The sequence below is a fragment of the Rhinoraja longicauda genome, chromosome 10, assembly GCF_053455715.1.
Source record: "Rhinoraja longicauda isolate Sanriku21f chromosome 10, sRhiLon1.1, whole genome shotgun sequence".
Taxonomy (NCBI): domain Eukaryota; kingdom Metazoa; phylum Chordata; class Chondrichthyes; order Rajiformes; family Arhynchobatidae; genus Rhinoraja; species Rhinoraja longicauda.
Window position 1 is genome coordinate 6,684,708 of NC_135962.1, and position 24,046 is coordinate 6,708,753.

The window sequence follows — 24,046 nt, forward strand, 5'->3', positions numbered from 1 at the left end:
CCTCCTCCCCCCCCCTCCTCCCCCCCCTCTCCCCCCCCTCCTCTCCCCGATGCGGAAGTGTAGTCGCCGTCGCCTCTCCCGCTGTTTGATTTCATTTATAACAAAGACATTTATTTTAAATGAGGAATGTGATTTTCATTAAGTTTGATTTTATTTATTTTAAAAAAGCTGCTGCTCTATAGATAAGTTTATTTCCTTTTCAACAAAGAACTTATTTTAAAGTAAAAACGCGGTTTTTTTCATTGAGTTTCACCCTCCCTGTTAGCGCCCGATTGGTTGGGTCTTTACGTGGTACCTCCCCTCCTCCCTCCACACCTCCCTCCCTCCCTCCCCCTTCCCTCCCTCCCCTCCTCCCGGTTACAATGGAAATCCTACGAGGACGGGCCCAACGGGGAATGAGGGGTACTGGGAAAAGGGGAGTTCCCCCATCCTCCCCCCTTCCCCCCTCCCTCCCTCCCCCTCCCTCCACCTCCCCCCTTCCCCCCTCCCCTCCCCCCCTTTCCCTCCCCTCCTCCCTCCACACCTCCCACCTCCCTCCCTCCCCCTCCCTCCCCGCCTCCCGGTTACAATGGAAACCCTACGAGGACGGGCACAACGGGGAAAGAGGGGTGCTGGGAAAACAGGTGGTCCCCCTCCCCCCTCCCCCCTCCCTCCCCCCTCCACCCCTACCCCCTTCCCTCCCCTCTCCCTCCCCCTTTCCCCCCTCTCCTCCCCCTCCCCTCCCCCCTCCCTCCCCCTCCCCTCCTCCCTCCACTCCTCCCTCCCTCCCCCCTCCCTCCCCGCCTCCCGGTTACAATGGAAACCCTACAAGGACGGGCACAACGGGGAAAGAGGGGTACTGGGAAAAGGGGAGGTCCTCCTCCCTCCCCCCCTTCCCTCCCCCCTCCCCCTTCCCCCCTCCCCTCCCTCCCCTCCCTCCCCCTACCCCCTCCCTCCCCTCTCCCTCCCCCTCCCCTCCCCTCCCCCCTCCCATCCCACAACGGGGAAAGAGGGGTACTGGGAAAACAGGTGGTCCCCCTCCCCCCTCCCTCCCCCCTCCCTCCCCGCCTCACGGTTACAATGGAAACCCTACGAGGACGGGCCCAACGGGCCCACTTGGTCTAGTTTATTTCATAAAATGCTGGAGTAACTCCGCAGGTCAGGCAGCATCTCAGGAGAGAGGTGTGGGAACTTAGAAGAGAGTGTAACTGTCTTCAGCACAGTTGAAACCAACAAAAAGTACAGCGACTACTCATTTTGCTTTTATATCTGCAAGTGTTTCAGGAGTCAGGACAATGCCAATGTTAACTAAAGTGCTTCCCCCAGTGCCTCTACCATAACTGCTACTGCTATAACAAATAATGTAGACAATGGACAATAGGTGCAGGAGGAGGCCATTCGGCCCTTCGAGCCAGCACCACCATTCAATGTGATCATGGCTGATCATTCTCAATCAGTACCCCGTTCCTGCCTCCCCATACCCCCTGACTCCGCTATCCTTAAGAGCTCTATCTAGCTCTCTCTTGAATGCATTCAGAGAATTGGCCTCCACTGCCTTCTGAGGCAGAGAATTCCACAGATTCACAACTGTCTGACTGAAAAAGTTTTTCCTCATCTCAGATCTAAATGGCCTACCCCTTATTCTTAAACTGTGGCCCCTTGTTCTGGACTTCCCCAACATTGGAAACATGTTTCCTGCCTCTAACGTGTCCAACCCCTTAATAATCTTATACGTTTCGAAAAGATCTCTCATCCTTCTAAATTCCAGTGTATACAAGCCTAGTCGCTCCAGTCTTTCAACATATGGCAGTCCCTCCATTCCGGGAATTAACCTAGTAAACCTACGCTGCACGCCCTCAATAGCAAGAATATCCTTCCTCAAATTTGGAGACCAAAACTGCACACAGTACTCCAGGTGCGGTCTCACTAGGGCCCTGTACAACTGCAGAAGGACATCTTTGCTCCTATACTCAACTCCTCTTATGAAGGCCAACATTCCATTGACTTTCTTCACTGCCTGCTGTACCTGCATGCTTCGTTTCAGTGACTGATGCACTAGGACACCCAGATCTTGTTGTACGTCCCCTTTTCCTAACTTTACACCATTCAGATAATACTCTGCCTTCCTATTCTTACCACCAAAGTGGTAACCAAATGTAAATACAAGACCAACCATTATGTCAGTAGCATCGATGGCGAACAAGATTCCAGATAAACTGATTTGAGTACAACCCTATGACATTTGCAATGGAGCTTGCTCAGTAATAGGGCTGTATACCACTGATCAACACAATGCTGCAATCAAGTGCACAATCTTCCACACTGATACTTTATAACTTCTATTGAGAATGCATTAAAATAATTTATTCACCTCTATGAAAACCTTCAGATTTCTCGTCATCCACAACTACCGAATTTATCTCTTATCGTATTCTATATTCCGAGAATGCATAAAGGCAATTCCTAGTTTTCAACTCCCTAGTTCTTTAAGACATGTGGCTATGCAAAAATAGGAAAGATAATTTTCACAAGACACACATTAAAAATTGCAATTTTCTTTATTCACTTCTTCACATGTACTCTTCAATGGCTCATTAAAAAAACAAAACATTTTAACAGTTTCATTGCTATTATTTCAGCTAAGCAGTCAATAAATTCAGCAGCCTCTATTCATTTGCCCTGTCTATGAATGAACTCTTGTCTTTTTGAAACTGCAATGGAGTTGGACCATCATTAGCTTCTTTTCAAAATCAAGTATACCTGAATGCATATTTTCTTATAGCTTAGATATCCAATCAAGTACACTTCTAATTACCCTTGGTGCTATTTCCAGTGTTAAGTTTTCTTTTCCCCTTTTCGCATATTTTGGCTTAGCCAGAATGAGGATTTTTAGTGGCTTTTTTTCAAATGACGTCATGTGCTAGCAAATGCAATCTCGCTTGTAAGCGACATATACCAACAAACAATCCAGGTGAAAAGTCCCATCCCAAAATGTCGACTGTCCATTTCGCTCCCACAGATGGTGCTTGACCCACTAACTTCTTCCATCAGACTTGCTGCAGATTCTAGCATGTGCAGCCTCTTGTGTCTCCAACAATTCTCTTTTACGCTTTTTGTCTTTTTCTTAAGTCCGACTGACGATTTGGGGATGTTTTCCATTAAAATCCAAGAACTACTACCCATTCCCAGAGATGGAAAAAAGCTTAGGATGTTTCCTATAAACTTCCCATTTGTTTATATTATTTATTGCCTTCCCAGTTCCACAATGTTTCTTCTTTTGATTTGTTATTTCTAAATTATCTAATATAACTTGGCTCAGTCTATAATTCCTCCAGATATATTCTACTGGGTGTAGATGCTTCTCCTACCAACACTAGTTTGTATCAGCAGTGAACTTAGGCTTTATCCTCATTGCAAATTATTTAATATTCATCTAAGCATCAAAGCAATGATAGTCCAAGAATAGATTCCAAAACCATTGCTGTTCTCTATATTGTTGCTGGTCCTTTAACAATAACAATTTTCCTGATTCAATAAGTTTTATCCATTTTCTAATTTTCTCCCTACTCTGACCTTCTTAATTGTATAACAGGTGTCTTCAAAGTATAGCTGGTGGCTCACAGATAGAGTTGCTACCACCAAATGCTAGATTTTCTGTTCATTAGTTTCACAAGCTTGAATTTTGTGAGTATAGTGATTTTAGAATGGTTTATTCCAAGCTGCAGAGTAAATTTTATTGGTACGTATTGAATCGGCCACCAAGTAATGGGAGATTGATTTTAAGATTGTTGTAGTATGCAATTTATTTTATATATAAATGGCCATGATTTTTTTTATTTGAATTTTAATACTGTTTTATATTGGTGGAATTGTTAGGATCAACCTTATGTATCGCTCTCTTGCACTAATTTTTTAGGTAATATTCTTGCACTATATGATGAAGAGTCAGGGACTTGACTCTAGTGTTCTGTGTAATAACTAATAAAGCACTTTTATCATTCTCCCATTGCTGTTGATCAAAGCTTGCAGTGCAATCCTACTTGTTTCACAGAAATGAAATAGGAAAAAGTTAGCAAAAGTTAATGTGAGACAGGGATAAAGAAAAGAAAATTAGAACAATATTTTCAGTTTCATGGAAGAAGACGCAGACATTTTTCAAGAAATATCAGTGAGCTATAGGTTTAGTATGAGGACCTCAAAGATAGATTGGTATTAAAGTAACTGAAACCCCATAATCAAATGATCTGCGTAAAGGATGGTGGCTTTGGAGATGCTGAATGCGTTAGTTGTCATATTCCTAAATTTGATAGATTTTCAAATGATTCCCACAAAGGTAGTAAAAGTACCCTCATTATTTGAGAAAAATGGGTTGCCCTGACATCAATTTGGGGAAAATGCTTCAGTCTGAAGAACGGTCCTGGCCTGAAACATCACCAATTTTCTCCAGAGATGCTGCCTGACCCACTGAGTTACTCCAGCATTTTGTGTCTATCTTCGAGTGTATGCTGTTCAGGTAATATTTGAATAGCATACTGAGGATTTGTTTAACAGTCAGGAAATGGTGGAAATAAATGGATTGTTGTGAAATTTGAGATTTTATAGCCAGTGGCTCAGAATGGCACAGGAATCTGGGGAGGGAGCTGTTCACATCTTACTAAATGCAGTATATCCAGTTTTGCTGATGGGATAAAGCTGGGTGACGGTGTACATGGTGAAGGCAATGCATAGTGCCATCAAAGTGATAAAGACAGATTAAGTGAACAAGCATGGAGTCACAGATGAATGTAAGAAAAATATGAGGTCATCTACTTTAGTGGAAACACAGAAAGGCAGACTAGGCTTTTTAAATGATGAGAGATTCAAAAGTATTGGTGTTCAGAGAAACCTGGGTGTATTTGTGCACAAATCGCTGAGAGTTCACATGCTCGTACAGCTGATTAATGGGAAGGAAAATGGTTGTTCCAAGAGGATTTGAGTACAAGAGTAGAGATGTCTTTTTCTATCATTTAAGACCCTGCTGAGAACTGTTGTAGAATATTGTGTCGGGGTCTTGTCTTGCTACCTAAAGAAGGACGTACTCGCAATGGGATTTACTGGCAATGAGGGCGTGCAGCAACATGATTAATTCCTAGCATTGTGAATTCATCACAGGATGAGAGGTTAAGCCTGCCTATATTTTCAGAGTATAGAGGAATGAGAAGCAATCTTACGGAAAGGTACAAAATTCTTCAGGTGCTTGACGGATGTGGGTGGCACAGCTAGTTGAGCTGCTGCTTCACAGAGACCAGAGTACAATCCAGTCCTCGAGTGCCATCTGATCTTCCTGCGTCTGCACAGGCATCCTGTGGGTGCTTCTGTTTCCTTCAGCATTCCAAACACGTGCAGATTAATAGGTTAATTGACCAGTGTAAACTGCTTCTTAATGTATAGATGAGTGGTAGAATCTGACGGCAGTTGATAAGAATGTGGGGAGAATACAGAATGGAAATAATATAGGTTTGGTGTTAATGATCCGTGGTGATCAGTGTGAACTAGGTGAGGCAAATGGCCTATTTCTGTGGTGTATCTCCATGACTAGAGTAGGTGTAGAGATCTTTGTCTTGACTAGGTTATAGAGATCAAGGAGTAAAATTGAGTTGGTCATTCGTGAAGGGAGTGAAAAGCATTTTCTCTGGAATTCTCCACCCCAAGTGAACTCTAAATGTTTAGTCACCAAATATATAAGGGAAAGGTAATGGAATTGAGAATATTTAGATTAGGGAATCGAGGAAAATGGAATTAATGCAAGAAAATGGTACGGGGGAAATAAAATCGTCCCATTGAATGAGAAACCAGACATGAGAGCCAAATGGCCTACTGCTCTTGTTTTTCATGTCCTTAACTTGGGAAGAAGAGTTTATGGAGACAGGGTTTTGGTGTAATGCAAAACCATTACGTGGAATCACGTTACTCCTTACTTCCACCGCCTAAAAAAAAAAAACAGGCATTTAGATTCTTGATCTCCCTTCTTTGCCAATGATCTGCAATGAATGCGGTACTCAGGTTAGCACAAAGGGCTGATTCCTCCCACCCCTCCCCTCATGTCACAGCAAGATTGCAAGCTGTCTTCAATGATGATTGGCGAGCCTTATGGTGAAAGATTTGGCACACAACATATCTCCTGCTGTCCACTTCTTAGATATTTCTTTTTGCTCCAGAAGATTCTGACCACTACGGCAGTAATGATTCCTCGGGAGACAATGGCTCCCTGCCACCTTACTCCCAACTTGATTATTCATTTTGTATGCAATCTAAGCAGTATTGTTTCATTGTTTAAAATTCCTCTTTAGGGTAAGAAATTCTAATTTTGCCATGCAGACTCGCAGTAATTGATGCATTCATATTGCATTTTGTTATGACAGGAGTGTCTAAACATCCTGAAACTTCTAACTCTACTCCTCCTGATCTGTCTAAAGCCACAAAACCACCGCTCCTCTTGATCCCAGTGCAGTCTACCCCTACTGCCCGGCCTGCACAGAATCTGCAACTCCAACCTGTACAGAAGATGATACTGCAGCCCCTCAGATGTCCAGGTGGGAAACTCTTCCAACACCCAAATGGCCAGATTGTCCAACTTCTGCCTATATCAAATTCTGGTCCAGTGAGTCGACCAAATCTCCACCAAATGGTCACTCTTGCTGTACGGAATCCAGGTGAGTTCTGCCTTTGAATGTCAGAACACACTTTGAGAAGATATTATTGGTTTTGTTTGTCTTTTGCCTTATTGTTCATGCCCTGTTTTGGCTGAATAAAATCTTGAAGTGATGGGAAAAATGTGAACTCACTTTATTTTAATATTACACAGTGTGTATTTGGATTAAAATAAATTTTAGACAAATTTAATTGTAAGACTTTGCAGTGATTTAAGCATTTAACTTCCTGCGAATTAATGTTTGCTTTAATATTCTGATTAATGTTGCTAATTTTGATCATTCTTTTTCATTGAGAAATGTGGCTTGTCTTGAAGGTTTCTAGAACAGTCATGTTTTGATTAAATGCAAGAAAGTATCATGATTTTGATGTGTGTCACTTGGAAATTTTATCAAAAATGTAAGACATAGAAATGAGTGCTGGTCATGATCCCCTCAATTGCTCTACAATTCATTACAGTCATAGACAATCTTCACCCTGACCTTCACTTTGCTATCAGATTCCTTTCCCTTGATTTTCCCGGAGTTCAAAATGGTATAATTCTCAATGGCTGAATATTTATATATATATTATATATATATTTTTATATATATATATATATATATATATATATATATATATATATATATAATAGTCTTACTGAATATTCACAGTTCCCTCCGTGAGAGAAAAAATTCACGGTCCTCTGAGTAAAGAAACCTCCTCCCTTTTCTCACTGGCTAATATTCCATCTGAGACTGTCCCGTTTCTCAATTCTCCAGCTGAAAAATAATTTCAAATGAATATTGAAATTTTTATTGATCAGATTTGTTTTTTTTGTTTTTGTCCCTACAACCAAGAAATTGAGACGACCCTGTTTGGTCACATTGGAAATGTAACATGGTAGTTGTTGCACACAGCTGCTGAAATTAGTGTCCTTAAAAGTCAAACATCTAGGTACTTGAGTTAAAATTTAATTAATTAAATCAGGAATTTGAAAAAACCTACAATCTATAATAATAACCTTGAAACATAACTTTGGGAGAAGACTTCCGCTATCCTTATTTGATATGGCCTGCATATTTTGGTTTTGGTTCTGTTTGCTCCAGAACTACAGTAATGTGGTCGACTTTTAAGTGACCACTGAAATGGCAGTGCAAGCCATTCAGTTGCACCAAATCGCCCCTTTTACCACTTGGATGTACGGGCAATTAAGGGTGGGCATTGTATTATGATCTGCCAACAGATCCCACACGAGAGATTTTTTTTAAACAGGCTTGTTGTTCCGGCTTAGTTCTAAGTGCCGCCCCAGTCGATAGCTGTTACTACATCCAATGGTCTACGAATTGAAATGGCTGTCTCCCACTGTATTCTTTGATGCTACCTTTCATATGTCTTGGGTGATAATCCAGAAATTATTTTTCATTTGTTTAATACGTTAGTCTCTAGCCTAGATTATCAAATGCTCATTAGTACCCTTTTATTCATCTTGCCTCTTTTGGTTCCTTTCATGGGGCGTGCTAATTGGATCCTTCCCCTTGCACTGAAAGGTTATTTTTCAGCCTTGATACTATGCGTGCAGAAGCAACATAGCTTTCTGGGTTCCTAATTGTTGTGCAGAGAACAGTAATTATCCCCCATAACTACTTTTATGCCAGGCAGGGATACATTAGCTCCTGCAGTTATTCATTAAATGTTAACCATTGTTAGTCCATCTTCACCTTCCATTTTAATAAAGATTGATATTTTTTATGGTCGTTCTTCTTTAATGGACCTCTCAGGACAAGATTATTAATTGAACTTTTTCCATTGTACAGTGCTCTGATTGGGTTAGCATGTTCCCTTGTTGGCTGCTCAACATACTGGGCTTACATGCCTTCTTGTCCACACTTAAGGAAGTCTACCCAGGCACTAATACTAATATCATTTCTCACTGTTGCAGTGTCTTCATTAGTTTATGGCAATACCACTCCATTTCCTTTTCAGTTTGCCTGTCAGTCCCAATGATTGAATATTCCTGAATATTTAACTGCCATCCATGATTACCCTGAAGCTGCAATGCAAATGTTATTGTATTCATTTATCCATATTTTGCACTGTCAATTTATCCACTTTGTAACAAATACATTGCACATTTAGATACAGCACCTTTATATTAATTTTTTTAAAGGCATCTTAACACTTTTATTTGGAGACCTGTTTGTCCTTGTCACGTTTTCCTGCTTCAGCTCTTTTTGCTAACTGTTCTGTTGCTTCCTGACACAAACTGGTCAATCTTACCGCTTTTAGTTCTGGCTCTGCTTCCACGTTGTTACCATGTAACATTCTAGGACTCCACTTGGGCTCTTCCTACCGCTGCCCCCATACTTTATTTAGCTTAAAGTCTTATTTATCTCCGTATTACTAGAACTCTGGTCCCAGCATAGTTAAGGCGCAGTGCTCAACAACAGGGCAAAGCTCTCCTCTAATAACCATGTCGGTGACTCATAAATGGAAATCCACTTTTTCCACACCAGTCTGTGCTCCTCATATCCGTCTAACTGACCCTATTAACTTTGAGCCAAATGGCTCATGACTCTGGTAATAATCCAAAAGTTATTACCTCTGTTTTATTATTTTTATTTAGCCCCTAGTTGCATAAAATTTCAAAAGATTCTCTGTATCCTACTTATAAAGTTGGTAGATACATTGACTGCTGGATTCTTCCCCTATGCACCAGCCAGGAATTTATATTAATTTAATTATTTTGCATTGTCATATTTAATTGCTTTAATAATTTTAACTATTTGCTCATTTTATTTTGTTAAATGGATTTTATTTGTTAGAGATTAGTGTCCCTCACCTGGCCCTGGTAGGCATCTAAGCCTTTTGATCTCCTGGCATTGTCTATCCCTCGAACATTACTGGCCTTCACTATAGCTGCATCGCTTTTAACTCCCTCGCTGGTGCTACAGTCTCTTTTGCAATGTTCACGCAGGTTGCAAAAGGCTCAAATTTACTGGACCAAATGCAGGGTCCAAGGCTTCTGCAATACCTAACCCTAGATCCCCACACCCCCTTCACTTACATTCATAACATCTGGTCCGTCATCTTGTGTTCAGTCTAAATATTTTAATCTAAGGGATATGATCCTCTTGGAGCAAATGGCCCTGATAAATTTCTCCCTCTCTGGCTTAATGCATTTTTGCAGCTTGGACTGTTGCAAAGTGCCTAAATTCCTTGAGCCACAGATATTTACTACATAAGTAGTGACCTTGAGCGGAAGTGTTCACAAACTCCTACACATTGCAGCAGCAAGATATCTCCCGTTCTCTCATTTTTGTAGGTTTAATTAATTAGTTTTATGATGTATTATTATTTTAGTTATTTTAATTATTTGCCGGTTGTTAGATTAATTGGCTACTATAATTATCCCAAGTGTAGGTTCAAGGTAGGAGAAACAGGGTAGAGTTGATGGCCATGCAAAAGCGTATATGTTGCAAGAAAAATACACGGGAGAATAGAATTTCTCTGAAGACCACCATAAACTTGACGTCATAAGAAAGTTAAAGTAAATAGAAATTTGAGATTTACAGATTGTGGTGAAATGTAATTCCAAGAAAAAGGAAGAGAAAAATGCAGTATAATAGCACAGTAGGTATTGCTGTGCCGCACAACTCCTGTGGCCTGAGTTCGATCGTGGCTTCCAGAGCTGCCTGTGTGGAGTTTGCATGTTCTCCCTGTGGCCACATGGATTTTGTCTGAATACTTAGTTCCCTCCTGTATCCCAAGGATGACGCACTGGCTGTTTGGTTAATTGGTAACTGGAAATTGCCCTTAGTGCAGATGGGTGGCAGGAGAATCGGGGAGGAATTGGTGAGCAAGCGAGAGGGAATAGATTAGAGGAAAATAAACAGAATGAGGTCAATGGGATTACTCAGATTGAATGGTGTATGGGAAAAATGAATCGTCCTCTCACTAAACACAGACAAACAAACTACTTCATCCATAATATCATAAGACTTAGGAGCAGAATTTGGCCATTCAGCCCATCAAGTCTACTCTGCCATTCAATCATTTTTCCCTCTCAACCCCATTCTCAAGCCGTCTCCCATAACCTTTGAAGCCCTTCCTAATCAAGAGCCTATCAATCTCCACCTTAAAAATACTTAGTGTTGTGATCTCCCCAGCTGTCAGTGGGAATAAATTCCACAGATTCACCACCCTTTGGCTGAAGAAATTTCGCCTCAATTCCATTTTAAAGGTGCGTCCCATTATTCTTTGGCTGTTCCCCCTTGTCCTGCACTTTCCCATTACTGGCAACACCCTGTCCACATTCACTCTATCTAGGCCTTTCATTATCCAGTAGGTTTTAATGAAATCACCCCTCGTCCTTCTAAACTCCATTGAGTATCGGCACAGAGCCTTCAAACGCACCTCGTATGTTAACCCAAACATCCCCAGGATAATTCTCGTAAATGGCCTCTGGACCTTCTCCAAATTCAGCACTTTCTCAGATATGGGACCTAAAATTCTCATAATATTCCAAATGTGGCCTCACCAGAACCTGATAAAGCCTTGGCATTTCCTCCTTGCTTTCAAATTTTAGTCCCATCAAAATTATTGCTACCATTGCTTTTGCGTTCCTACCACTGACAACCTGAATGAATGAATGAATAAGTTTATTGGCCAAGTATGCATATACAAGGAATGTGCCTTGGTGCTCCGCTTACAAATGACAACACAAACATACAGTTAACAATTAAGAATGCAAATTAGCTTTAACTTTGCTGTTGTATTCCATTCTCAGGAACATTTGCTCACTCTGGGTTTATGGTGTCCAGATTATCTTTCTCAACAGTTCAGCGATGCTTAGTCAGGTTTCTTGAGAGACACCTACTTTATATATAGTTGCTTGGAATCAGGCTGCTGTGAACCACCTCTTTTGCCATCCTCTTCTAAACATTTTTTTGTAGGGATTAAGGTGTTAATTGCTTAACATTTTTTTGTATTTTTACAACAATAAATTTAATGTCGTATTTTCATAGCATTTAATTTAAATAATTGCCTTAACTTAAGGAGCCAAAAGTAAATTCTTCTCATCAACTAATATAATTCCTGCTCCAAAAAGCCGCTCCTCGCTTTTGGGTCTCCATTGCCATCCCTTTCACCTAATCATCATTTCTGCTCTCACTATTAAACTTCTGGATATGCAGCACAGATTGGTAAAGATAAATATTCAGAAGTGGAAATCAACCCAGAAAATTCCACACAAGAAGATAATTGCACCTACCATAATATGGAACTGGACTGCACAAACTTCTAACTTATTTCTATTTTTTTATAATCTGTTTGTTTTATCTAACATTTCCTCTTTTTTTAAATTCCTATTCTTAGGTTCAGGGAGTGGAAATTGTCTGCAGACCCCAATAAAATCTTGTTTGGTGGCTTCATCTCCCAGCAATGTCACTCTATGTCCTAAAGGAATAATGCCACAAAGAGGAAGGCCACGTTCAACCACTGTTATAAAACCAGCCTGCGTTGCTTTGAAGCAAACCTCTATTCAACCTTCACCAACCATTTCTGCAGTAGTGTCAAAGTTACCTGTTAAAACTACTTCACAGGCTAAGTTTGTAACTCTTAATGGTATTGGTCAAACTATCAATGCAAGGCATCTTGTTCCCCTTCAGCCGGTGGGATTTGCTCTATTGCAGCTGCCTCGAGGACAGAAAAGTGTGTCAAATGCCATCATAACTACTGGAAAGCCATTGAAGCTTGCAAATCAATCATCTGCTTCACAGTCATTTGAACAAGCAGGCTCTGAGAAGACTGCCAACCAGAATAACAAATCAGAAGAGAAGTTGATTGAACCTGGGCTAGAGATGAATTATGTTGCCAATTCTGAGCTTATTGAGACAACACTGTCTGAGGGTGTACCAGATGAGGACCATGTAAATGCTGATCCATTGCCAGACGCTAAACAGGAGACTGATGCATTTCTTTCCACACCTTCAGTCAGTGAGATGGACGATGAGTTGGAGGATGATTCTATGGACCATCAAAATGCTTTAGAACACCCTACTCCAGCAGAATTGGTTGACCATTCGTACACTAGTGAAAAACAGATTGTGGAAGAAGAAAATGAAAATTCTGTACTGGAGAATTCCACAAGAACTGGAAAAGGAAGTGCTTTTGGTAAAGATTCTTCAAGATCTAAAGTAGATGACAAAGAACCAGAGGAAATGCCCAGAATGGAGGAGAAAAATTGTTTGCAAGATGAACAGATGGAAGTGGAGATGGAAGATACAAAATGTTGGTTTGAAGCAAGTACATTTAATGTTCCACTTAAAAGAGAAGAAGATATGCTAAAATATCCAGAGAATGAGGAACTAGACTTTCATCAAGGATTAATGGAATATGAAAACTTTCTGGACTCTGATAAAGATACTGACTCTCAGAGTGATCTAGAGGATGGTGACAGTCAAAGTGATGCAGAGGATATTGACCTTGAGAGAACAGTGAGTAGTTTCACTTGTCGGCATTGTAATGATCAGCTTGTTGTTTGACTCGGTATAGGATAGGTTGTGTTTTTTTGAGTAGTATTGTAATTTTATCAAATAATATAGGGATTACCTTATGAGCTGCATCCTCGCTAATTTGTTTTTTCATGGTAAAGTGTAGATCCATTTGATTGAGAAATATTTGGTTCCCTCTTTAACCCAGAACTGTCAGGGTGGCAAAATGATTAGGAAAATGTGGTATATAACTCATCTTATCAACTCAAAAAGTGTAAGAAAATAATCACAAATAATCACAGAGTAAGAAAATTATCAACTAATCACAGTTAATATGTGATTGATGCAAAAGTGTATATGCTAATAGAAATAATCATTTGTACTCTGCCTGCTGCTTTGTGTTTTGAATCCTGCTTATTCCAGGTTCTTCTGATTGGAAGCAATCTTTTTAATAAGGCTTCCACTTGATTCTAAACTCCATCATATTTAAGATAGACACAAAATGCTGGAGTAACTCAGTGGGTCAGGCAGCATCTCTGGAGAAAAGGAATAGGTGACGTTTCAGGCCAAGACCCTTCATACTGATTGTTAGGGGAAAGGGAAACAAGAGATAATGTGTTCAGCAATCTTCCCTGTCCCTATACCTCTTCCCTCGACTCTGTCCAGGTACCCCGACAGTCCTTTCAGGTTAGGCAGAGGTTTACTTGGACCTCCTCCAACCTTGTCTAAATGTATCCGTTGTTCCAGGTGTGGCCTCTAATACAATGGTGAGAGCTAACGTAGACTGGGCGATCGTTTTGCTAAACCACCCTGCCCTACGTGATCTCCCAGTTGCTGGACACTTTAACTCCCCTTCACATTCCTACACTGACCTTTCTGTCCTGGGCTTCCTCCGTTGTCAGAGTGAGGCCAAATGCAAATTGGAGGAACAGCACCTCATATTTCGCTTGGGCAGCTGACAACCCAGTGGTATGAATATTGATCTCTCTAACTTCAAGTAACCCTTGCATCCTTTCTTTCTCTGTCCCTCTCCCACCCTAGTCATCGTTCTGATGAGTTTCATTGTCTATAACTTGTTATCACCTAGCCTACAGCCAACAATGGACTGTTGTGGGCTCCACCGTTCCTTTTTTGCGTAGGAGGTGGTGCGCAGCTTTTTCACATGTTGACCCTACTTGTTACCAGCACCAATGTCACCCTCCCCTCTTTCACACTGTACCCCCTGGCATTTGTTTCTATTGGAGAATATCCAACAAGTAATTCTCTCAAAATTTCCCTCTCCCTTATAGATTCCCTCTCATCCATTGCAGTCATTAATTTTATTGCAGCTGTCCCTGACTTTAAGGATTAATCCCTTTCTGAAATGAGTGTGCAGTAAATTACCAGAAGATTTGTGAACTGCACTCTTTCTGGATGAAAATCGCCATTATGCCACATCATATTTTTTGGACCCATTTCTCCAGTTCTTGCAGGGAAGTACAAAATGCAAAAAATGGTTCAGCTTATCAGAAAAAGTTAAAAATCCAATTTCTTGGCAGTCTATTTTAGTGACAAATGCAAATTGGCATGTCATGGATTTCAAGTTTATTCTTCATTTCTAGAAAGCGTTGAGGCTGTTCTTCAAAAATGTGATGTTTTGTGTTTTCTTAACTGTAAAGCTGTTGTGCTTTACTAACCGTAATGTTTTCACAGTTCAACTCAACCCCCAATGAAGAGGCAGTGGACATCGAGACTGTGGAGGAACTGTCTGAGAAAATCAACATGGCTCGTCTTATTGCTTCTGCCTCTCGTCTTACAAGCAAATCAAAGTATTGTGATTTTTTAATAAATTTGAAAAATAATCTGGTTAACATAATGTGTGTAGTTACAGTTAAATCTGTATATGGGAGGATTGGTGTAAATGTTCATATTAAGACACTGTTCCCATTAGTAGATGGTACAAACACCACAGAGCACAGATTCAAAATTTTGTCAAACGTTGCAAAGGGTGATGTGAGGAAAATATCTGGAGTAAAAGGGAGTTAAGACTGGAAGTTGCTTTCAGAGGTTTTCACTTTGCCAAATAAACGGAGAAATTGAATCGAAAAAAGAAAGAAAAAAAGGATGTATAGACTTGTCATGAACACTAGGTTCCATGAGTGGTCGCTAGGGGTTTCGCGAGGACCCCCCCCCCCAGCGCCATGGAAGTCTCCATTTGAATTCAGTTTGGCACACTCTATTAGATCCTGTAATCTTATACTTTTTTTGGCTTGCCAATCATGTGGGACTTCATCAAAAACCTTGTAATAATGTACAGTGTCTGGCAGAGTATGGGGACCTCTGTTACATTGCTTGTTGCAGCAGTGATTCAGCTGGTAATATCATAGTATTAGAAACATAGAAAATAGGTGCAGAAGGAGAGCATTCAGCCCTTCGAGCCATTATTGATTGAAGAATGGAGGATTGAGGCATTTTCTACATCTTGAAGGCATATCTGAGGATGAACCTGCTCTATCGTTCCTATGCTCACCTGGATAAACTGGGAAGCACTGTGAGAGTCATGTTTTTTTTTAACTTCTCCAGTGCTTTTAGCACCATCCAGCCTGCACTGCTTGGGAGCAAACTGACAAAGATGAGGGTGGATGCTCCATTGGTGTCTGAGATCACCATCAAGGGTGTGGATGTGCAGTTTACCAAGGAGTACGTACTTTGGAGTGTACCTGGATAGTAAACTTGACTGGTTCAAGTACGCTGAGGCACTGTATAAGAAGGGACAGAGCCGTCTGAACTTTCTGAGGAGGCTCCGCCTATCAACATCTGCAGTATGATGCTGCAGATGTTCTATCAATCGGTGGTGGCCAGTGCCATCTTCTACGCTGTCGTGTGCTGGGGCAGCAGGGCGAAGGCCGCGGACGACAACCGAATTAACAAGCTCATCAGGAAAGCTGTCTCTGTCCCGGGAGTGGAGTTGGATTCATTGGAGGTGATCTTGGAGGGGAGAATGCTCCTCAAACTGTGGAGCATCTTGAACAATACAGCTCACCCCATCCGTAACACACAGGACAACCTGAGGAGCATCTTCAGCAATAGACTGGTTGCACCAAGATGCAGCACAGAACACCACAAGAGATCCCTTTTCCCTGTGGCTATCAAACTGTACAACTCCTCCCCCTTCTGTTGAGGGGTAGACTGACTCCCTCCCCTCTCTTCCCTCCCTCCCCCACCACCCCCAATCTTTGCACATCCCCAATCCTGGACTTTCCACTCGTCACTTTAATTTCATGTTTCATGTATCTTATTGTGTTTTATGACTGATGGCAGATCAATTTCCCTCCAGGGATAAATAAAGTTATATCGTATCATTAGTCCTTGCATGTTTGGACTGAATTCCTCTCTACCTCCTTGAGCTAAATTATGATGAACTACTGTGTTCAACCTTCAGTAAACAGCTTCATAACTTAAGGAATCAAACTCTCAAAGCCTCGACATTTGTTGTTTGCTTATTTTTCTTACTCATTATTGGGTCAGTTTATAAAAAATGGGTGTTTGGACATTGTTCTATTGTTGGGCAAATCCTAAATCCTATAACTAGTTAGATACTTGCACATTAATGTAAATGTGGAGTTTGTGTATATGGACACCGTTTTACAGTGGTTTGTTTTGTATAAACTGCATTTAGGGATATTTCTTGCTTTAAGTTCTTTCAAGGAGATGTTGACCAGTATTTAGCTTTGCTGTTCTTCTGTTTTGAAGTAGATGGGATCAGTGTTGACCTTCCAAAAGTCCATTAATGAAATATTTCGAGAGTCTTAACTAACTGGGCATGTATGTTAAAATTTTGTATTCAGATTTGTTTCCTTATTACATCTGCTTTTTCCTTCCAGATGCCATGTCCACAACCCACATCGTACAAATGATGAGGATGATGATGATGAGGAGGAGGAGGACATCAAATCCAAGCCAGTAAGTTACTGTTAGGAGGAGGGCTTTGAATCAACAGTTGATGGGGTACCCTCGGAGGGAGATAATACCTGTGGATGGAAAGCATTAGGGAGGTTATTTCATATCCTATCATTTGGACTGCTGAAAGAAGTAGGAAAATCTGCAACTGTAAAAGTTGGTCCTGTTGTAACCCATAGCAGGCTTCACTTTTGTCACTGTTTTGCAATATAAGAAAATAGAAGCAGGTATAGGCCAGTCCCACCATTCAGTATGATTGTGGCTGATCTGTCCAAAGCCTCAACTCCTGTGGCAGTTTCCTATTGTCAACTCTCTTATCTTTCAAAAACATTTTCTGATTGCTCTTTACCCGCAACAATCTTGGCTCCACAAATCACTGGGGTAGAGAATTCCAGAGATTTGCCATTCTCTGAGGTTAACTACCCATTTCAGTTTTAAACATACAGATATGTTACAAACATACAGTTTTAAACACAGATATTTCTGTGTCCTTGTTCAAGATTCGCCTTTGAGATTAAAAAACTCTCAATATCTATCCTGTCATGGAGGCACAAAAGACTGCAGATGCTGGAATCTGGGGCGAAGAAATTAACTGTTGGAAGATCTTTGTGGGACACGTAGAATCTGTAGAAATTAGATGGATGACATTTCTGGTCAAGACCCTGCTGCAAGGTCCTGACTAAGAACATCGACCATCCCTTTTCCTCCAAGATGTGTTTGTTCCAACAGATTTTATCTACCCTGTCATACTTTCAGGATCTTGCATATTTCAATCAGATCACCCCTCATTCTTCTAAATACTCTTATTTCCAGTTTATCTAGCAATTCATGATAGGAAAACACACTCATCCCTGGAATTGAGTTTAGTGAATACAAGAAACATTTCACATTCCTTGCTTTGTCTGATCCAAATGACTGTTGACAACTGCACAAAATTCTGTACTGTAAAATCTTGATTATTTCTTGCTCCTTTAGAAACACATTGCTCATCTCAGTAAGGAAACTAAAGCTCAGCTGGATGCTCTGGTAGAGTATCGTTCCGCACACACAGTAAGTGAGAGGCGGAGACGTTCTGAGTTGCGAGGCCTCTTTGAAAAGTTGAAGAGAACTTTGGACATTCACGGGGAGGAGAAAACTTCAAAATACTTTATCCTGAAGCAGGTTTGTAAAGATATTTGACATGTCTGAATGCCTGTATTGTTCAGAATATTTTGTGACTGTCAGTTCTCTGCTGTTGTAGGCATTTGCAGAAATCCAGAATCTGCAAGATTATTCTGATTGTTTATCAGCTGGGAAAAGTATCCAGACTCGCAGAAGGGATTTTCTTATTCGCAAAGTCTCTCTATTGACAGGTAAGGACGGGCTGCTGCTCTCAACAATATCACTTCTTTGAATGTTATTCAGTGCAGAAAAATAACTTTAACTCCTCTGTCAAATTTGTTGGGGAGATGGTGAATTTCTTTTCATGTAAGGAGACAGGAAGATCTGCTTGTAGACTTATAATATTAATGTGTTGTGCAGATTCTAAAAAGCACACAGTCAACATTATTAGCGAGAGTAGTGTGCTGATCAGATGCACAATTACTTAAAAATACTCGTAATTTGTATTAAATATCACAATATTATGAATATTTCTAAACTCCACAATCTCAATGGTTCAATGGCCCTTTATTGTCATGTGTACCGAAGTACAGTGAAATTTGATTTACCATATAGTCATACCAAAAAAAGCACCAATATACAACACTACATCAAGATTGAACATAAACAGCCACCACAGCGGCGTGTGAGAATCCGCACACAGCATAAGCGGAGACCCACAGCCATCAGTTCAATGTCCGTGCCACACACACGCTCCTTCACCGTGATGTGACCAGAGTTGCACCGACCTCTGTCACTCTCTCTGCAGCCCCTGTCCGCCCGAATGAGCAGAAAGCCGTCCACACTTGCACAAGACTCCAGGATGTTCTCATGGCGAGATGTCCCCGGAAACACCACGACACTGCACTCACGGCAATCCCTCCGAGTCCCCACCAGCGCAGGCAGCATGTCCATCTTGTTTTTCGGCAACCTCACATTCCCCACTGTGATTGTAGACAAATAACTTTTACCTTCTTCCTCCTTTTCTCCCGCGGTCGGGGCGATCGAAACAACTGCACTCAGGGACTCGATTATACCGACAGATGGAAGATAAAAAAGAACCAAATCTGTAATGGGAGAGGGAAAAATGGGGAGGGAAGGGGGGCAGGTGAAATTATTACATTCAGCATTATGTCTTGAGAGCTGCATTTGCCCACATGGAAGATACGGCTATGTTCCTTGAAGTTGCATAGATTATGACTGGAGCCATGCAGAAAGCCAAAGTCAGGTCAGAATAGGGTTGAGAACAGTGAATTACTGTGACAGGTAATTGGAAACTAAGCATTGCTCATGCTAACTGCATGCAAGTGTGCAACAGAGTGGTCACCAAATTTGCATTTGATTAGTCCTTCTTAGAGAAGTCAACGTTGTGGGCACCGAATGCAATGCACAAATTTGCAAAACAGTGCAAGTGAGTTGCTACTTCTCCTGGAGGGATTATTTGAGTTCCAGCGTGGGAAGTGGCAAGAGGCCATGTGACATGGGTAGGTGCAATAAGAAAGGATATTGCCGATGGTGATGGAAGATCGGGCCAAGGAATAGCAGAGCAGCAAGTCCCTTTGAAATGCTATTTGGGAAGGGGTAAATGTCAGTTGTGACAACCCATTGAAGATGTTGGTAATTACCCATTGAATTTGGAATCTGCTGAGGTACATGGTGAAGACAGAGCAACCCCAAGGCTTATTCTGGCTTTGAAGATGGCTAACAACAGATGTGAGGGAAATGCAGGAGACAAGTTGAAAGCCCTGTCAATGTGGAAAGGGGGAAAGGAGGACATCTTTAAGGCACTGGTGTAGAAAATCTCATCATAGCAAATAAAATTGATTCAGGGTAACTGGATACTGGGCACAAAGGATGCTGGTAACTAAATTATCTCCTGAGATGGTGTAAGAGATGCTAAGAAAGGGAAAGAAAGTCAGAAACAGCCAGTGTTAAAGTGAGAGCAGGATGGAAATTAGTAGTAAAGATAAGAAAACTTGGGAATTCTGTGTGAGTGCAGGGAGCAGCATTAATCAACGCAACTGAATAAGAATTGGTGGTTGGGATTGAAGACAAAGAAAGACAGATCCACATATCCAACAGAGAACATATCCAACAGAGAACAGGCGGCACGGTGGCGCAACGGTAGAGTTGCTGCTTTACAGCGAATGCAGCGCCGGAGATCGGGTTCCATCCTGACTACGGGTGCTGTACTGTAAGGAGTTTGTACGTTCTCCCCGTGACCTGCGTGGGTTTTCTCCGAGATCTTCGGTTTCCTCCCACATCTCCAAAGACGTACAGGTATGTAGGTTAATTTGACTGGGTAAATGTAAAAATTGTCCCTAGTGTGTGTAGGATAGTGTTAATGTGCGGGGATCGCTGGGCGGCGCGGACTTGGTGGGCCGAAAAGGCCTGTTTCCGCGCTGTATCTGAAATATGAAAAATAAAATAAAAATATGAAAACATATACTGCTCAGAAACCTTGCACAACATGGAAGGATATCTTACCTCACTTCTTTCAGTTGCAAGGAGGGAAACTGAAGATTTTGGATTATGTAATACGGTTAATAATTCAATTGAGGCCTAACTTGTTGGCATGAGATGCAGAATTAAGAAGAGAATGCTCAGGATGTTAAGATGTTCACATCAGCTTACCTAAGATTTAATCATTGCTGTATTAATTTTATCATATGTTTTGTTTGTAGGGAAGACTGAGGAAGTTATTTTGAAGAAACTGGAATATATCTGTGCAAAGCAGAGAGCACTAGATGATGAGAAGAGAAAGTTCATGGAGGATGGGGATGACGCCAGTGAACTGCATTCTGTCAATTGGAGTGCAGCATCTTTCTCAACTATGGACTCTCTACAGAAGGTGGCCATGGATTTGCAAATCCAAAAACCACCCAATGTCACTATGCTATGTAGTGGACAGGACGTAATGTCTCAGGCTAATTGTGCAAAACCTCTTATTCTCGCCAGGAAACATTCAACTCCCCGTCACATTTTGCCTGCTATAGGTAATATAATATTTTTGTATAGTTGCACATTGTGGAAGCCACTTGGTGTAACATTGTTATTTTCTCATCTGTAGTTCGTAAACAATATTAAGCAATTTCTAAATACAGTGGTTGGATATATCTTTTTCCATTCCCTTTTTGTTAATTTGCAATCTACGTCTGTCCTCTCCATCACTGAGTAACAGGAGAGTTGGGTGGAGCCCTTCTGCGTTAAAGGTGTCTTGAAGATCATTGGGTCCCCTATCTGCTGAAGACTTTTCTTTTGCATAATCTGCTGCCTAAAATATTTTCCGCATTTGGTTTTGCTGATACCCAATGAAATATTTTAGGAATAGTGGAAGAGAATTATTTTTTTGTTTCATTTCTACAAAAATTGCTCTGCTAAATGAAATAACTTTTGAGGCTGAATAACATAGAAGAAACCGGTATGCCTTGAATGGGGATATATACAAGATTTTAAGAAGGAAAATTTAGTGGTGTATTGACAATGTTAGTATTGTGTTAAGGAGAACAAGGCAATTCTGCTATTGGTTTTGGTTTAGAGATACAGTACGGAAACAGGCCCTTCAGCCCATCGAGCCTGCACTGACCAGCGGTCCCTGCACATTAACACTATCCTACACACACACACGGGGGACAATTTACACTTATACCAAGCCAATTTACCTACAAACCTTTACATCTTTGGTGTGTGGGAGGAACCCGAAGATTTCGGAGAAAACCCATGGGGAGAACGTACAAACTGCATACAGACAGCACCCGTAGTTAGGATGCAACCTGGGGCTCCAGCACTGTAAGGCAGCAACTCTACCACTGCGCCATTGTGCTGCACTTGATTCTATCGCTGTCCAAGTAGAAGAAATGAGCTCAGCCATTGTCATTGTTGGGACAATTTTAAAGCTGCCATGACAGTTGACTCTTGAGTTTAGAGCTATAAATTGAGAGTTAGTGTCTCAATGATGTTTAGAAAACTAGTGTTTAGAAAATCCTTCAATAGGTATGGGACCCAATGATCTTCAAGATACCTATAAAGTCTGGTTGAAAGAGGCGCACACTTAACTGCAATGCTTCTGCCTCTCATCTGATTCTCATGCTGAATTGGCTTTTGATGCTGTGGGTAAGATCAAGGAGTTTTAACTTACTCTCCTTTCAAGAGATTTGACATAAGAAAAGATCTAAATAGATTTGCTGATCTGAGGTGAAGGACGAATTCCTTAAACAGTTTGTGTATTGCCCAAAAATTATAACATGACCTAAAAGATACATGAAAACACTACTGTGTGGGCCCATATCACTTTGTAGAGTCCCCCGCAGCATGAATCTTATGTGCACTAAGTCAAAGTGCAGTGCATCAGGTCTTGTTTAAGTATGTGCCGATGACTTTTCTTCTGCTATTGCAGAGCTCTCTGAGCAAGTGGGTCACGCATTGGGGAAAGAGTTGAGAGGATCAGGGAAAGTTTCTGGCTTGGCGACTGATGGCGAGCTGTTTGAGCTGGGAGTAATTGTTCTATGATAGGGTGGTGGGAAACATAATCGGGAGAAGGTTTGAAACGCAATAGCTTTGAAATTAGGTCTTTGGAGGATTGTGTAGGAAAATAACTGCAGATGCTGGTATAAATCGAAGGTATCACAAAATGCTGGAGTAACTCAGCGGGTCAGGCTGCATCTCAGGAGAGAAGGAATGGGTGACGTTTTGGGTCGAGACCCTTCGTCAGACTGATGTCAGGGGGGCGGGACAAAGAAAGGATTATAGGTGGAGACAGGAAGACAGTGGGAGTACTGGGAAGGGGAGGGGAGGAGAGGGACAGAGGAACTATCTAAAGTTAGAGAAGTCAATGTTCATACCGCTGGGCTGTAAGCTGCCCAAGCCAAATATGAGGTCAAAAGCATTGGAGGATGATGTGAATATATAATGACGGGCCAGAAAGATGTCATCACTGGATGGTATGTGGGAGAGAAGACTGAGTGATGACAGGGAACAGAGATGAGGAAGAAACTTGAACTATTACGTGCATGATTAAAAATGAAATGTTGTCATTGGAATGTTCATTTTTTGATAGTGCCTTCAATCTCCTCCATCCCACTGGCAGCTGGAAGTTTGCTGATGACACAACAGGGTCAGGTTCTGACTTTAAAGGGTGCTCTTATTTCTGGCCAAACTCCATCCTTCACTGCTGAGGGACTCATAAGTGGAAACCAGCCCAAGGGAGATGGTGTTACTGGAACAAGTATTGCAGGTACTCCCCTCTCTTTCCCTTCCCCCCTCTCTTTCCCTTCCCCCCCCCCCCCCCTCTCTTTCCCTTCCCCCTCTCTCCCTTCCCCCTCTCTTTCCCTTCCCCCTCTCTTTCCCTCCCCCCTCTCTTTCCCTTCCCCCTCTCTTTCCCTTCCCCCTCTCTTTCCCTTCCCCCTCTCTTTCCCTTCCCCCTCTCTTTCCCTTCCCCCCTCTCTTTCCCTTCCCCCCTCTCTTTCCCTCCCCCCCTCTCTTTCCCTTCCCCCTCTCTTTCCCTTCCCCCCTCTCTTTCCCTCCCCCCCTCTCTTTCCCTTCCCCCTCTCTTTCCCTTCCCCCTCTCTTTCCCTCCCCCCTCTCTTTCCCTCCCCCCTCTCTTTCCCTTCCCCCTCTCTTTCCCTTCCCCCTCTTTCCCTTCCGCCCTCTTTCCCTTCCCCCCTCTTTCCCTTCCCCCCTCTTTCCCTTCCCCCCTCTCTTTCCCTTCCCCCCTCTCTTTCCCTTCCCCCCCTCTTTCCCTTCCCCCTCTCTTTCCCTTCCCCCCTCTCTTTCCCTCCCCCCTCTCTTTCCCTCCCCCCTCTCTTTCCCTTCCCCCTCTCTTTCCC

The 24,046-nt window shown here is 41.9% G+C and overlaps 1 protein-coding gene across 7 annotated transcripts in view; it reads left to right on the plus strand.

Annotated features, from left to right (window-relative positions):
* Nucleotides 1-24,046, plus strand: part of mgaa (MAX dimerization protein MGA a) — a 90,341-nt gene that overhangs the window by 60,917 nt on the left and 5,378 nt on the right. For 4 of the 7 annotated variants that reach the window (XM_078406148.1, XM_078406152.1, XM_078406150.1 and 1 more), the window contains 8 exons: nt 6,381-6,671; nt 12,025-13,145; nt 14,835-14,950; nt 17,006-17,084; nt 18,057-18,242; nt 18,322-18,433; nt 20,906-21,217; nt 23,278-23,454. In XM_078406148.1, coding sequence (XP_078262274.1) covers nt 6,381-6,671; nt 12,025-13,145; nt 14,835-14,950; nt 17,006-17,084; nt 18,057-18,242; nt 18,322-18,433; nt 20,906-21,217; nt 23,278-23,454 — 2,394 coding nt within the window. The remainder of the gene's footprint in view (nt 1-6,380; nt 6,672-12,024; nt 13,146-14,834; nt 14,951-17,005; nt 17,085-18,056; nt 18,243-18,321; nt 18,434-20,905; nt 21,218-23,277; nt 23,455-24,046) is intronic. The other 3 variants (XM_078406154.1, XM_078406155.1, XM_078406151.1) reach the window with 2 other exon arrangements.